The sequence below is a fragment of the Chiloscyllium plagiosum genome, chromosome 1 (assembly GCF_004010195.1).
Source record: "Chiloscyllium plagiosum isolate BGI_BamShark_2017 chromosome 1, ASM401019v2, whole genome shotgun sequence".
NCBI lineage: Eukaryota > Metazoa > Chordata > Chondrichthyes > Orectolobiformes > Hemiscylliidae > Chiloscyllium > Chiloscyllium plagiosum.
The window spans coordinates 41615947-41632152 of record NC_057710.1 but is presented as its reverse complement, the minus strand read 5'-3'; the positions used below and the strand labels follow the sequence as shown (position 1 = coordinate 41632152).

The 16206-nt window shown below is 41.3% G+C and overlaps 1 protein-coding gene across 9 annotated transcripts in view; it reads right to left on the bottom strand.

Annotated features, from left to right (window-relative positions):
* znf532 (zinc finger protein 532) overlaps positions 1 to 16206 on the bottom strand; it is a 217562-nt gene that overhangs the window by 137727 nt on the left and 63629 nt on the right. For 3 of the 9 annotated variants that reach the window (XM_043679319.1, XM_043679397.1, XM_043679488.1), the window contains exon 3: positions 13271 to 13391. The exons of 2 other annotated variants lie outside the window; for them this stretch is intronic. In XM_043679319.1, coding sequence (XP_043535254.1) covers positions 13271 to 13391 — 121 coding nt within the window. Of the gene's footprint in view, positions 1 to 10908; positions 10975 to 12054; positions 12362 to 12994; positions 13130 to 13270; positions 13392 to 16206 lie in introns of those variants that run through there. 4 more of the 9 variants (XM_043679828.1, XM_043679653.1, XM_043679574.1 and 1 more) reach the window with 4 other exon arrangements.

Below are 16206 nucleotides of genomic sequence, written 5' to 3'. Positions count from 1 at the left end.
TATCCGTTGCAGTGGCCGGTATATTGCGTCCAGGTCGATGTGCTTATTGATTGAATCTGTGGATGAGTGCCATGCCTCTAGGAATTCCCTGGCTGTTCTCTGTTTGGCTTGTCCTATAATAGTAGTGTTGTCCCAGTCGAATTCATGTTGCTTGTCATCTGCATGTGTGGCTACTAAGGATAGCTGGTCGTGTCATTTCGTGGCTAGGTGGATACGAATCGTTAACTGTCTTCCTGTTTGTCCTATGTAGTGTTTTGTGCAGTCCTTGCATGGGATTTTGTACACTACATTGGTTTTGCTCATGCTGGGTATCGGGTCCTTCGTTCTGGTGAGTTGTTGTCTGAGAGTGGCTGTTGGTTAGTGTGCTATTATGAGTCCTAGTGGTTGCAGTAGTCTGGCTGTCAGTTCGGAAATGCTCTTGATGTATGGTAGTGTGGCTAGTCCTTTGGGTTGCGGCATGTCCTTGTTCCATTGTCTTTCCCTTAGGCATCTGTTGATGAAATTGCGCGGGTATCCGTTTTTGTATAGGTGTTCTTCTTCCTCTTTTTGCAGTTCTGGTGTGCTGCAGTGTGTTGTGGCCCTTTTGAATAGTGTCTTGATGCAACTTCTTGTGTGTGTGTTGGGGTGGTTGCTTTCGTAGTTCAGGACTTGGTCTGTGTGTGTGGCTTTCCTGTATACCTTTGTGGTGAATTCTCCGTTAGGTGTTCTCTGTACCATCACGTCTAGGAATGGGAGTTGGTTGCCTTTTTCTTCCGTTTGAAAAAAAAAGGACAGATAACCAGGTTTGACCTACAAAGAATGAAACCTGAAAGCAACAAACCCCCAGATTCTATGGACTACCTAAAGTGCACAAACCAGACATCCCACTCAGACCCATAGTATCACTACCAGGGACACCATCACACAAACTGGCCAAAGAACTACAGCAGAAACTGAAACACCTGATCAGCGGATCCAGTTACTCTATACAATCAACACAGGAATTCTTGGACATCATCAGAAATATACACATAGACAAGGAAGAAACCATGGTGTAACGGCACTGTTCATCTCTGTTGATAAAACCCTAGCCAGAGACACAATAGCCAACTTGCTGGACATACAGAACAGACAACAGGACATTGAACCTATCAACAAAGATGGCATACTCAAAACTACTGGACCTGTGCCTCACAACACACTTCACATTCAACAACCAAATATATGAACAAATCAACGGCACACCCATGGGCTCACCCATCTCTGGACTCATAGCAGAAGTAGTAATGCAAAGATTAGAACAAACAGTCTTACCGCAAATTCAACCCAAACTCTGGGTCAGATATGTGGATGACACCTTTGTAATAATTAAAAACACAGAAATATAGAACACACACTGGATCATCAACGCCACACTCACAGGAATCCGATTCACTAGAGAGGAAGAAAAGGACAACCAACTCCCATTCCTAGAGGTGATGGTACAGAGAACACCAACTAGCCACGAAACGACACGACCAGCTATCCTTAGTAGCCACACACGCAGATGACAAGCAGCATGAATTCGACTGGGACAACACTACTATTATAGGACAAGCCAAACAGAAAACAGCCAGGGATGTCACCTAGACAGGGGACGAAACGTCTGCAACACAAATTCCCAGCTCGGCGAACAGAACCACAACATGGATGTTAGTTTTTATGTGATTCATGTGTAAGGACCACCACATTCCTCTGTGGTGTAGCTGTCTGTAATCTTTCACCATTTAAATAATACTCATCTCCTCTATTCTTCCTGCCAAAGTGCATAACCTCACATTTTTCCCCACGATATTTCACTTGCCATGTTTTTAACCATTTGCTTAAATTGGTATGTGTCCCTCTTCGAACATTTGTTTCATCCTCTGAACTTGCATTCCTGCATATTTGTGTGTCAACTTGGCTATAGTACATTCACTTCTCTCTTCCAAGTCACTAATATTTTGTAAACAACATGTTCTCTAAACTTCTGTCAGAATCCATACATGAGTGATCAATGTGCCAATGCCATTCACAGCTTCCGGCTCTGAATGTTGCCACCGTGCATGAATCTTGTAGGTCCATGCAAAAGAATGCTGATTGTGATCCATTCTGGCCCTAGTGCTGTTCCTCTGTGACACTCCACTAACTACAAGCTACTATCCTGAAAATGCTCCCCTTATCCCAACTCTCTATCTGCTAATAGTTAGCCAATCCTCTATCCATGATAATATCCTACCCCAACACTGCGGACTCTTATCTTATTAAGTAGCCTAACTTATAAAAAGACTTCTGAAAATCCAAATACATTACATCTACTGTTGCTCCTTTAAAACTGTCTTCCTTGTTATCTTTTCAACAAATTCTAACAATAATTATATAATTTAAAGTAATTCCAATACAATACTATATCAATAATAAGGCACTACGGGATAGCATGCATGAATGAAAATAGAGTGAGGATTAGATTAGATTCCCTACAGTGTGGGACAGGCCCTTCAGCCCAAACAGTACACACCGACCCTCTGAAGAGTAACCCACACAGGCCCATTTCCCTAACACTATGGGCAATTTAGCATAGCCAATTCACCTTTGGATTGTGGGAGGAAACTGGAGCACCCGGTGGAAACCCACGCAGACATGGGGAGAATGTGCGAACTCCACACAGACAGTTGCCTGAGGCTGGAGTCGAACTGGGACCCTGGTGCTATGAGCCACCATGCCACCCATATTGGGTAAACCTGATGTGCAACGTGTTTGTGGAATCATTCTCTCTGCTAAGCGCTTTCAAGCTATTACTGTTAATTGCCTTGGCATCTTGATGACTTGTGGCTCACGTGTGGATTGATATTATAGTTTTAAAACAGATGCTGGAGAATTGAAAATCTCAAAACTGATGTGGATAAATAGCAACAGTCAGCTACCTTATTGATTTATGAAGAAAGTAGCACAGTCTAAGCTTCATTAGAAAAACTTGAAAAACGACATCAGTAACTAATTCCTACCTCCTGTTCAAAAAAGCAGGAAAATAACATGCTGTCATTCTTCACAATCTCTTGTCTTTTTTTGTTTGGTTTCCATTAATATTGTATATATTAATTTCCTATAATTAGCCATAGTTCTAAATTACAACATGTACCTAAAGATGGCATATTGTCACAGCAACTTGGATTTACTGAGTGAACTGTAAGATGCTATCACAATAGTTTCATAAAAAGTATAATGTGAACTTTCAGTCAATCCTTTCATATTTTAAAACTAAAACTAAAGACAAATGGAATATTCTGTGTAGACGTAAATCAATAACATTTATTAATCTCTATGACTCTAAGTATCACCATTAGACTGAGTGGGTCAATCAAAAAATAAAGTCACCAACTGATTCAAACCCTCCAGCTGTCAAATTGCCAACACAGGATGTGGAATCAACATGAACACCACACCCTTATTTGATGAAGAACTTTGAACATGTCTCTTCAAGTGAGTTTTTACAGATTTCTTGCTTGGTTTTAAAATCAGCAAGCTGTTTTGCAAGCAGTTCCACCAGAAAACAATCAAACCAATAATTCAGTGATCAAAAAGCCACACGTGAGCCACAAGTCATCAAGATGCCAAGGCAATTAACAGTGATAGCTTGAAAGCGCTTAGTAGAGAGAATGATTCCACAAACATGTTGCACATCAGGTTTATCCAATAATTACCTCATTGAAATTGAACTGCAGGGATTCTCACAACCTATTGACAATTCTTCATTTTACAAGACTCTCATTTCAATTTTAACCCCCTAAAACCATCCAAGAAACAACAGACCTGCTACTGAGAGACTGAAGACCATAAACCAAAAGTAAAAACAAGAAACGCAGATTAATTACCTTTACCTGGAATCAATGCATGTATGCATGCGTGCCTGTCTGAGATAGATTGAGTCAGTAATGTTGCAAGGTTTTTGGGGTGAGTGAGTGAGATTAAATGGCCTATTTTAATTCTAATTCACAAAAGCTTGGTGCTAGAATTATTTAATCGAGATACGCTGTTCAAGGGTAAGAAAACACACATTTTTATTTACAAACCATGTCGATCGTGGGGAGTAAAGACTACACATAAACATTGTCCGAAACATGAGCATCGAATATTTTCACTAGTCAATGGAAGAGTATAAATTTTAAAAGTCACTTAAAAGAACTCAAGACACCATTAATATATTGGTAAAAGGCAAAATTCTCCACTTTAACTGTTTGCTGAAAAAAAGTCGACAAATTACTTCCATAAAAAAATTAGATGGTTGCTTGAAAATGAGAAGTGTTTAACAACTATCGAGTAATTGAATGGAAGGGCAGGATCACTCCTTTTTCCTTATTCTTTCTTGGTATGTGGGTGTCAATGACAAGGTGAAGATTTGTTGTACATCACTAATTGCCCTTCATCTGAGTTGCTTGCAAGAGACAATCACATTGCCACAATTCACATGTCGGCCAGATAGGTAAGGACAACAGACTTTCTGCCTTAACAGAGATTAGTGAATGAGACAGGCTTTGAAGACAATTGAACGTAGCCTTATGGTTACCATTACAGAAACTAGCTTTATATTTCCGATCTATTAATTTAAATTCGGCTGGCTACGATAATGGTATCTGAACCCACCTCTTCAGATCATCAACAGAGACCCCTACCAGTTCAGTGATTTACCATTAAGCCACTGCACCCATTAGTTAGCATGTAAAAGAAAACTCAGTTGTAGACTCGATGCATTGAATGTTCCATTTCTATAATTCTATCATTATTAATGACATTTTAGATCCCTACACATTTGTGACACTTCAACATCATAACTGCATCTAAGCAGCCTGCTCATACACAAATTCATTTATGGAAGCAAAGTAGCAGGGAGGCATTGATGTCAACTTAAATTAAAGAAAAGCTTTGATCCACTTCATGAACAGTTAAAAAAAAAGTACCTCAGCTGAGTTGGCTCGGCTAGCTCTATTTGTCTATCTCTCTCCTCACAAAACATAGCAAGTGCTTAACAAAGAGATGCTGCTAACTTCACAGGCTCCACTCATTCTCAAAGTCATGAAGGCATTCCCAGAGTTGCACCTTGAACACAGCACTGAAGTTCAAAAAGGATGCCCATTGTATTCTTTCAAAATAACTCATTTTTATATCAACACATGTCAAGGGGTTGCAGAAAATCACTCAAAGTTCTAGTCAATGTCAGCTGCCTCCCAAGACTTGTCTTGAATGTCTGAGCCACCACTGATGTCTGCTGAGGCCAAACAAGACTTCTTCTCTCGCCTACATTCTCCTTTGTACTTTTAAATGTCTGACCATCTTCAAACCTGACAATCTCCACCAGTGCCACATGAATAGCTCCACTGAAGCAGCACCAGGATATCATGGCTCAGTTCTCAGCAGGTTCTCCCCATTAGGGACAGGAATCTCTCAACCAGCCTACCAGGGTGAGCCCTGTGTAAGGGTTGGAGAGTAGTGAGGAGACAGAAGCATTGTCTGCCTAACAATTCTACTCAAATTGGAAGAAACCCTGCGACACCATCAATGAAATAAAAGCAGCATACTGCTGAAGACGTAAAGTAAAAATAGAAAGGCCTGCAAAAATTCAGCAAGTCTGGCAGCATTTGCGAAGAGAGAAATGGAATTAGCATCTCAAGTCCGATATAACTCTTCTTCAGATTTGAATGGGGAGGCTGGAAAATTATAGCTTTGATGCTGTTCACAAAGGAGCATTGGGACAGATGGTGAGGGTGCCCAGAGCAAAAGACAAAAGGAGTGTAAATGGTAGGTATTAATAGCAGAGTGTTAATAGGTCAGTTCTGCTCAGAGCAAACCAAGCAAAGACGACATTGGGGGAGGAGAGGTTAATCAAAATGGAGTACAGCATTTACAGTCTAAAGTTGTTGATCGTAGTGTTGAGTCCAGAAAACCGCAAATTGCTCTAAGTGAAAAATGAGGAGTTCCTCCAGCTTGTGTTGGAACACTGCAGCAGGGCTAGGACAGAGATATTAACATTAAAGGTAGGTGGTGCATTGCGATGGAAAGTGACTGGGAGATTGGAACTATTCTGACAGACAGAGCAGAAATATTCCCCAAAGTGTTCAGTGGTTAACACTGTTGCCTCACAGTGCCAGGGCTCTGGGTTCAACTCCTACCTTGGGCGACTGTCTGTGCGAAGTTTGCACATTCTCGCCATGCCTGCGTGGGTTTCCTCCCACGATCCAAAGATGAGAAGGTTAGGTGAACTGGTCATGCTAAATTGACCATAGTGTTCAGGGATGTGTAGTTTAGGTGCATTAATCTGGGGTAAAGGATTAGTAGGGGAATGGGTCTGGGTGGGTTACTCTTCGGAGGGTTGGTGTGGACTGGTTGGGCCAAAGGGCCTGTTTCCACACTGTAGGGATTTTATGGTCTCACCAATGTACAGGAGTCTGCATTGCAAACAATGCATACATCGGACTAGATTGAAAGAAGTACAAGAAAACAATTGCTTCACCTGGAAGATACGTTTGGAGCCTGGGACAGTAAGGAGGGAAGAAGCAAAAATGTTACATTTTTCATAACTGTATGGAGAGGTCCCATTGTTGGGTGGAATGAAGGGGTGCTAGGAGTGACAGAGGAATAGACCACGATGTAACGCAGAGAAAGATCTATGTGCAATGCTGACAAGGAAAGAGAGGGGAAGCAAAGACTTGATTGATTGTGGCATCCTGCTGAAGATTAAATTAGATTCCCTACAGTGTGGAAACAGGCCCTTTGGCTCAACCCAGTTCACACCGACCCTCCGAAGAGTAACCCACCCAGACCCATTTCACTCTAACCAATGCACCTAACACTATGGGTAATTTAGCATGACCAGTTCACCTGACCTGCACATCTTTGGACTGTGGGAGGAAACCGGAGCACCCAGAGGAAACCCATGCAGACACGGGGAGAATGTGCAAACTCCACACAGACAGTCACCCGAGGCCGGAATCGAACCAGGGACCCTGGTGCTGTGAGGCAGCAGTGCTAACCACTGAGCCACCGCGCCGCCCACGGTGGGGACAAAAAGGCAGAGGACTACCAATGAATCAAATAAACATATCTGTTAATATTACATTCTCAACATAAAAAAGGTCTTACCATGTGTCATGGGCATAGTTATAACAATAACACTGAGCCAGGCAAGGAGATTTTAGGGTAGATTGTATGGAGAGTCTTAAAGGAGGGAAGTGAGGTAGAACAACAGAGACGTGAGGGGAGTTCAGAGCCTGTGTAACCTGAAGGCATGGCCATGAATGGTGGAAATTCAAGAGGCCAGATTGAGAGCAGCACAGACAACATGGAGGGCTAGAGGATGATAAACAGATAAGGAAAGGTGAGGGCATGAAAGAATGTGAAAATGAGGATGAGAAATGTAAAATCAAGATGGTGACCTGGAGCCAATGACATTCAGCTATAGCAGGGATGGGAGGGGAATAAGAGTTGATGTGAGCTCCGATACAAACAAGAGAGTTTTGTATCACCTCAAGTGTACAGAGGATAGAATGCAGGAGACCAATCAGGCATGTGGTGAAATAAAAGCACTAACCATTCTACAGGGTATGGAAGAACATTGGCACATCAATCAATACTTTGCTGAAGATAACTAAGAATACAAATCAATAGTAGATATATTAATCCCATTTTTGAGAAGCTGAAATCGAACTGTGCCAATCCCGTTTGAAATTTATGAGGATGGCACAATTAGGATTTACATGGGATGTACTGTGTAACACTGAAAAGGGGATATGTAAGAGTCAGGTCAATCTGGAAAATATTATCACTGTATCACTTTACATTCTTACTTGGGAACTTTGTTTGAATTTCCACTTTTGGGACCCTTCAAGTGCAGCGTTGTGTAAGAGATTGGTCAGCCTATACTCTTCAGGATTAAATCAGACAGAAATTGTCAGTTTGAAAATTGTGGTGCTGGAAAAGTACAGCAGGTCAGGGAGCATCCGAGGAGCGGGAGAATCGACGTTTCAAGCATTATGCCTGATTCTCCTGCCCCTCAGATGCTGCCTAACCTGTTGTGCTTTTCCAGTGCCATACTTTTTGACTCTGATCTCCAGCATCTGCAGCCCTCACTCTCTGCTCGAAATTGTAGGTTTGTCCAGCAACAGCCTAGCAAACACATGCCCCAGGATAGCAGTGAAAAACAATAGGATCAGTCAGCTCAGTTGGCTGGACAGATGGTTTGTCTTGCGCAATGATGCCTACAACACATCCTGCACTCAGCCGAGGTCACCATGAATACCCTGCCTCCTCAATTTTGCCCCTTGCCAATCCTTAGGTTAAACGTACACCACTATGGGAGGCAAATGACCTTGTCGTATTATTGTTAGACAGTTAATCCAGGGAGCCAGATAAGGTTTGAATCCTGCCAGGGCAGATGGTGAAATTTGAATTCAATTTTAAAATCTGGAATTAAGAGTCTAATAATGTCCATGAAACCATTGTCAATGGTCAGGAAAACCTATTCAAAATGTTAACTCTGATGTCTCTCCACCGGCGCTGCCAGACTTACTAAATTTTTCCAGCAATTTCTGTTTATGCGGGTGCCTCAAATTTTAACTCTGCCATCCCAACTGGGACGTGTTGAAAAAGTCATTCAATATTACCCATTATTTGACTCTGGGCAAAAATCAGAGACACTGGGTCTGTTCTCCTTCAACACTGAAACTTAACGAGAGATTTAATAGGGTGTTCAAAATTAAGAAAGGTTTTGATAAAGTGGATAAGATGAAATTGTTTTAACTGAAAGGAGATTCAATGACCATATGACCACTGGTTTAGGATACTGGCAGAAGCAGTGCACTACAGGATTGAGGAAGAGATTTGTTACAATCCAGAATGCACTCTTCAGAATGGGTGGTGGAAGCAGATTTAATAGTAATGTTGAAAAGGAAATTGGATTAATAGTTGACAAGGAAAAAAAAGCAGGACAATGGACTGAGTCTGAGGTACGGAATGACAAAAGCAAAATATGTTTACTGAAAATCTGATTGGCTGGCAGCTCTGAAAACGCAAAACCTTTGCACCTTAATCACACAAAGGGCATTGCTGGCCTGTCGAGTGCCCGACTGGCACTTCATTGCAAATCTTCCCTCACTCAGAGAGATGGCAAGGGCCTCTGGCTGACTCTTCAGGAGTGGGTGAGACCCCCATCGCCTCCACTGAATCAAGCCGAACATTTCAGGTCTATGACCTTTCCTCTTGAGTCTGGGCCTAATCGGACATCCATTTCAAAGGGCCAATACAATCATCAGTATGCCTTCCTCTGTGCTGTATCCTTTGTGGTAAGGTGCTTCATAAGAACCTAAATCAGAAATTAAAATCAAACACTAGTCATCATACTTGCTTTACAACTCAGAGGCTGCAAGTCCAAAATTGCACAATGGGTAGTTGTGAAACTACACTTGCACCAGATAAAATGGCAATAAAAAAACTTTGAAAGCATTATCTTTGAAACCCTTGGTTCACCAATTTTCTACAGGAGAGAAAATTTCCAACCCTTTAATTGCCCTGGCCTACACATGACTCAAGTCAAACACAATGTGGTTGACTCTTAAGACTCAAGGAATGAGCAATAAATGCCATTGTAGCCCACATTCCAAGAACAGACATGTTGCAATCTCTGTAATGGCATCCAGGGTATAATTATCAATAAAATACAACCATCTCAGCACCTTATCTATTTACAGCTGATTTCACAAAATTGAAGCATGTGCCAATCAGAAACCACCTGGGACATACCACATATCAATGCTGAGAAATCATTTTCAGCCTTGATCAATTTAACACTTTGTAGTAGTTTGGGAGGGATTAACTGTGAAAATACTAACTTCATTTAACATTGTATGCTGTTCAATCAGGAGGTCTTTGATGCTCCTATAAAACCCTTTCTGTCACTGTCTCCAATTTCATTCCCTTTAGTTGAAAAGCAACAGACTTGAATCCATTACCAAATCAGAATTCAAACTGAAAAGGTAAAGCCTCCAATGGAGGTACAGAATGCTCAAGAGGATTTCAGGAACACAGAGTTCCCAGAAGATTGTAGGACGGGACAAGGCCAAGGAAGCATTTTAAATCAAAGGGTGAAGAAAACAATTGTATTTCAGCATGCATGGTGGTGATCTGGGAACAGGCCTCAGGCAATCTAGGTGACACCGGAGTTCTGGGGGACAAATTCAAACTCGTGTCAGATACAAGCTGTGAAGCCAAACAGAAAAGCATTGAAATTGTCAAGCTTGGAGGAAACAGCAGCATGGATGAAACCAGATGCAATCACTGATGACCAACTGTTCTCTCGCCGAGGGGCTTAAATCCATTTTAGCACTGTCAGCAACAGCCCCAGCTAAGATTCCTGCGGCTGCACAAGCCATATATCAAACTTAAGAAATCCCAGTGGCATGGTCAGTCAACTACAGTATGTAACAACTGATATTTGTTTGAGAAAATATGTGAGGTGACATCCCCTTTTGAACAATGTCATTCTGTAACCAAAAGCAGAACCTTGAGTGGATGATGTGATGACAATATTTCCTTTCCCCCTGTGAAGCAGGCATACACCGGAGTTCATCTGCAAGGAACCGTGCTATACGGTCAACGTTATGCCAATGTAAAATTATTTGTAAAAATTCGACTTAAGTTTTGACAAAACATGTTCCAAATGCTCCAAAACATTACAGTAAGCACCAGGCCCTGGGGCCTCGGCTGTTGGTACTTTGATGCGTGTGCTGACACCAGCAAGCTAGAGATCCTGACACCCTTCCAAGGATAAAATCTCCATTATTGAAAACATTGGACAGACTGAGAGAGCAGACAGAGAATATTTAAGAGAACAAAGTAATCTGTTTAACCATCACTGTTACTTACCCTGAACTAGGCCACCACCACTGAGGCATATCCAAACACTGTCGTCATTTTCTGATTTTCAGGATTCTTCAAAATGAGGTGAAAAAAACGTTCAAAATTTTGATAGCTACTTCAGTCTCATTTTTCTTAATGAGAGTAACAATGTTTTTAATACAATTAAAGCCTTGTCAGGAGTACTGGCAGCAAGAGTTCAATACTGTAATCCAGAAAGGAAGGAAGGGGAGAAAAAAAACATTGGGCGACAGGCCTGAATGCTTCACCTCAGAAAAGTGATCCAATTTGTTAGCACAAATGCTTGAATCAACCACTTTTATTGTGTGCGTGTTCTCTAGATTATTTTCAACTCAGGTTTGCTGATTTGAAAAAAAAACTGGTGGCCGTAACTGAGAAATATCTCGAGAGGATTTCATGAAAACAAAGAACATTTCCTCCTTTTTAAAGCTTTAGAGGGACCAGCGTCTGTAAGGCTTTTAAAGGGAGGTGTCAATCAGTAGCCCCAGAAGGCTTTGTGCTGATACTCAAGTTTCAAAAACAGATACATACATCTCTTTCTTTAAAAAAAAACACACATCAGTTGGCCAAAATAAGCAAATTATCAAGAATATTTTTAATATTTTACATATAATTGATAAATTCAACTGGTTAAATTCAAGACCATAATTCTCCTGGCATGGTGACTTGCTAAATGTAGGACACCGTTCTTGTAATCTGCTGTGTGATAGTACAAGACTGTGGTTTCTTTGCCCCAGAGTTAAAGATTTCTTCACCACTGTATTAGGAAGTACATACACTTTAACTGAAAAAGCAGCACCAAAAAAAACCCTCCATCTTCTCTGCTAGCAAGCCAGCTAAGCGTGTCTTTCCTGCCACCAATGTTATGCACAAAAAGCCCAGCTTGCAGTACTTTAATTTGCACAGTAACAGAAATTTGGTCTTAGATTTAAATATACACTGCTGATCCATATACACTTCATCTCTTAGAAAGTAACAGATTACCCCCATCCACCATTTTTTTTTGTAACAGGGAGCACACAAACCCTTCTTCATGCTTGAATCCTTTACCTCAAGACAGTGAAACAAATTTTCTTCTTCAAAGATACCACAAACATACCCATTTATAAAGCATTTAGCATACTATCCACATACCAGAATAATATGTCTAGGGTGCAATCATGCTGTTTTAGATGGTACCTTTCTGCAAGCTTCTTGTATTGCTGCCATGAAGAAGGAAGCAATGTAGCTCAGTGGCTGCATTGTTCATGAGCTGATCTGCTTCAAACCAGTTCTAGCCGGTTCCAGCCACCCCACATACAGCCATGGAAACCTGTACTGCAGCACATATTGCCCAGTATTTCCCTTTGCTTATGCCACATTATTGCAATGTTTTTACCCAAAAAATACATTTAAACTGTCCTTTTGGAACACCGCGCCTGCAGAATCATACCTAAATAAAGCTCGACAGTTCCCCTACCTTTATTTTTGCCAGCATGTTGCTGTGATCTCTGGGAAAGTCAATTGTAATAAAGGTTTGTGATAGTACAGTATGAAATGGCTGCGGTGTCCTAACAGAAATAAAATCACTGAGAAACTGTGAAGCTAAAATTATCTGCTCATATTTCTGAACATTCACCGACAGTGCAGCCAACAGGATTAGATTTTACTAAACAACAGAAAAAAAAATTAGAAGGTGCCACAAAATCTGCTTTCTTTCTCTGAAAAGCTGCCAGGTCCATATGCTCACTGTTAAACTAGTAAATCAAACTCCTTTACTACTTTTAGCCAGGAAGAGTCACAGTGATTTTTATTGGGATTTATGGGATCTGACGTGCCACAGCACAGGGAATGCAGATCAGAAAATACCAGTCGTTTCTGCTGTTTTTAACCACACCCTTTAGCAAGAAGCCATTTTAGAAACAAATGTGTAATCTGCTAATTGTCTCGTCCTCTTTCTTCAGGGGCCTGTCCTTCATTTTTAGCAGTTCAGGCTCCCAGCAGTCAGTAATCATTGGAGCATGGGATAATTTTTAATTTTGTTTTTAAACATTGCTCGTTTACCTTGAATCACTGTAGAAAAGCTATTACAAACCTTTTGCATAAATGCAGCAGATTTTCAATTCAAACAGATGATTTTACACAAAAGTTTCACTGACAAGACAGTGGAAGCCCACAAAGTCCTGTGCAAGGGATAAAGCAGGTTTCAGTACGAGCTTGGCTAAAGCATAAGAAAGAATGGGAAGGGGGGGAGGGGTGTTATCACTGCAGACAGCTTCCCAGTTTGGGCCACTGCAAATTAACTGTTTGATGTTCAATGTCTCAAACACAGTATTTTAGCAACAAAAAACAACTTGCAGTTCTACAGCACCTTCATTTCTTGCAAACGTGACAGCCTGGCGATACAAACTGTTGAATATTTTTCTCCCAACCAGAACATCTCGAGCTAAAGCAAGGCAGCCCCGGTATGCAATGGAAATGGATGGGCCACACTAGTAAAAGAACAAGACACTGGTGTCAGCTTCATGGAGTCTGCCTAATTGAAAGTCCCCTCCTGCCACATTGTGTTCGCACCTCCCATCAGCTGATCAAACACTGGCAATGGTTCTCTCTAACCCTTGCTCAAAATATCTAGATTCATCTGGATATAGGGCCTGTGTTCATAAAGGCTGCAAGAAGTGTTTTTATTTAAAAACAATCTTCACTTACTCTTTCTTGTAAGTGAATTATTGCACTGGACTTTAAGTGAGTGCCGATTATTTCAGTAAAATAAGAAAAGCCAACTTCTGTCAATCCAACAGAAGCCCTTGTCCAAATTACATTAAGGTACATTAATTTTCAAACAGGTTAGATATTGTGCAACACTGATAACCATATTACTATTGCCATTAGTACCAAATTCATAACAGTCATGGTATGGTGCATGTTATAATTATACGCCCTATTATCTTATACCTTTTACTGAATGATACAGTCGTTTGTATTAATGCAACTTTGTATCATAACCCCAAAATGTACAGTACAAGATAGTTTTAAAAGATAACATCAAAAGCTATATTAACTCACATCCATCACATAGCCTTTTAGGGAAATGTGACCCCCTGAATCAGAAACAAAAGCTCGCAAATCTCTCCTACTTGTAGCCCATTATTTTACGCTGCATCGCTGTATCTTACAAAGACAGTGGCAGAAGGAACTCAAGTGGATTGAGAAACTTAAAGAAGCTCATTCCAGTCAGGGATATTATGTCACCATGGCTATCAGCTAGAAAGCATGTGACAAGTGCCTCTGAATCTACAAGCATCTGAAATATATGTGACCCCATTTAAATAGAACAAGTGTCAAAGTTCTGGTAGCACAAGCTTAAAGCCAGCATAAGCAAAAGAATAGACACTAAAACCAGTAACACTTCCAAAAATGTCCACAAAGGAAACAGCATGCTTAACTAAAGAAGAATTGCAATACCAGAAAAACTGCTACATATTTCCTGAACAGGTTTACCAGTCCCAAGTGGAATTCTCAGGAGAGACCATGATACAATCTACAGAAACCCTACTAGTCATTATGCAAAAATACTAGTCAGGAAGTTAAAAGTACAGTGGGTGAATGCACCTGTGGCACTGAGTTACAAACAATCAAGAGATTCTTTAGTTTATCCCTGACTTGTGCTGAACTAGGCAATCTTACCTGGGGCAATAGAAAGTTGTTCTAATTAGGTTAACTGGCAGACAGAGGCCTCACATCTGCAGAGGGACATAAATGATCCTGGCCAGGGCACTATTTAAAACAGATCAAGTAGTTCCTTCTGGTAAGCTGCCTAATTTATATTTCTCAGCCAGCATTTCAAACAAATAACCAATAAATTTACCTCACTGCTGTTTGTGGGAGCTTGCTGTGCAACCCTTGACTCATTTCCCATATTATAACAGTTACCATACTTCAAAAAATGCTTCATTGTTTGTATCCTAGAAGGTTTGGATGCTCAATCATCAAGTTTGCTCAAGACAGAAATCACTGGATTTTTGCAAACAAAGGGATTACAAGAATACGGAAAGTGGAGTTGTAGTGAAGTTATTAGATGTCAGGGTAGGCTTGAAGGGCTCTGTGACCTACTCCATTGACCTCATTATGATCTAAAGGCACTTTGATAAATTCTGAGGGTTTAAAAAGCACCATATGAATGCAAGTATTCCCTTTCTTTCAATATCTCAATACATTAAGGATCCAACCTATGCTGACGTGAGGTGGATCACATGTCAGGAAAGGGTTACAGCAATTGAATAGGCTGCTGTTATTACTGACTAGGATTAAAACAATGTCGTTTACAGGAACTAAAAGGTGCAAGAGGCCCAATAGTGAGCTGCTCACCAACATCAGTAAACAGGCGGAAATTAGATTAGATTACTTACAGTGTGGAAACAGGCCCTTCAGCCCAACAAGTCCACACCCACCCTGACCCATTCCCCTACATTTACCCCTTCACCTAACACTATGGGCAATTTAGTATGGCCAATTCACCGAACCTGCACATCTTTGGATTGTGGGAGGAAACCGGAGCACCCAGAGACACAGGGAGAATGTGCAAACATCACACAGACAGTTGCCCGAGGCAGGAATTGAAGGCAGCAATGTGAGGGAGCAATGCTAACCACCGTGCCACCCATAAATGTATGCCAGTAACTCATTGAACATTACACTTTGGATGTTCCTGCTCTGACAAAGAGCTGACGGGATCAGGCGAGCTTTAGAAATGGCAGGCAGCTCCTTGATCTGCAAGTCCAAATGCCATTTCTGTGTCAGCAAACTTCATTGGCTTGGGAAAGATGCAGTGGAAGTGTGCATTTCCAAATCTCCACAATTCTGTTAGAGAATAGTGAGATTTGGATGTTGACATGGATCATACCAGGAGAGAGGTGATAAATCGTGGTTTGGAGGGAACCAAATGAAAAGTTGGTCCAAAACATGTTTCCTATTTAACTTGTCATTATGAAGTGCTATATAGAGTCATAGAGATGTACAGCATGGAAACAGACCCTTCGATCCAACCCGTCCATGCTGACCAGATATCCCAACCCAATCTAGTCCCACCTGCCAGCACCCGGCCCATATCCCTCCAAACCCTTCCTATTCATATACCCATCCAAATGCCTTTTAAATGTTGCAATTCTACCAGCCTCCACCACATCCTCTGGCAGCTCATTCCATACACGTACCCACCTGCGTGGCAAAGTTGCCCCTTAGATCCCTTTTATATCTTTCCCCTCTCACCCTAAACCTATGCCCTCTAGTTTTGGACTCCCTGACCCC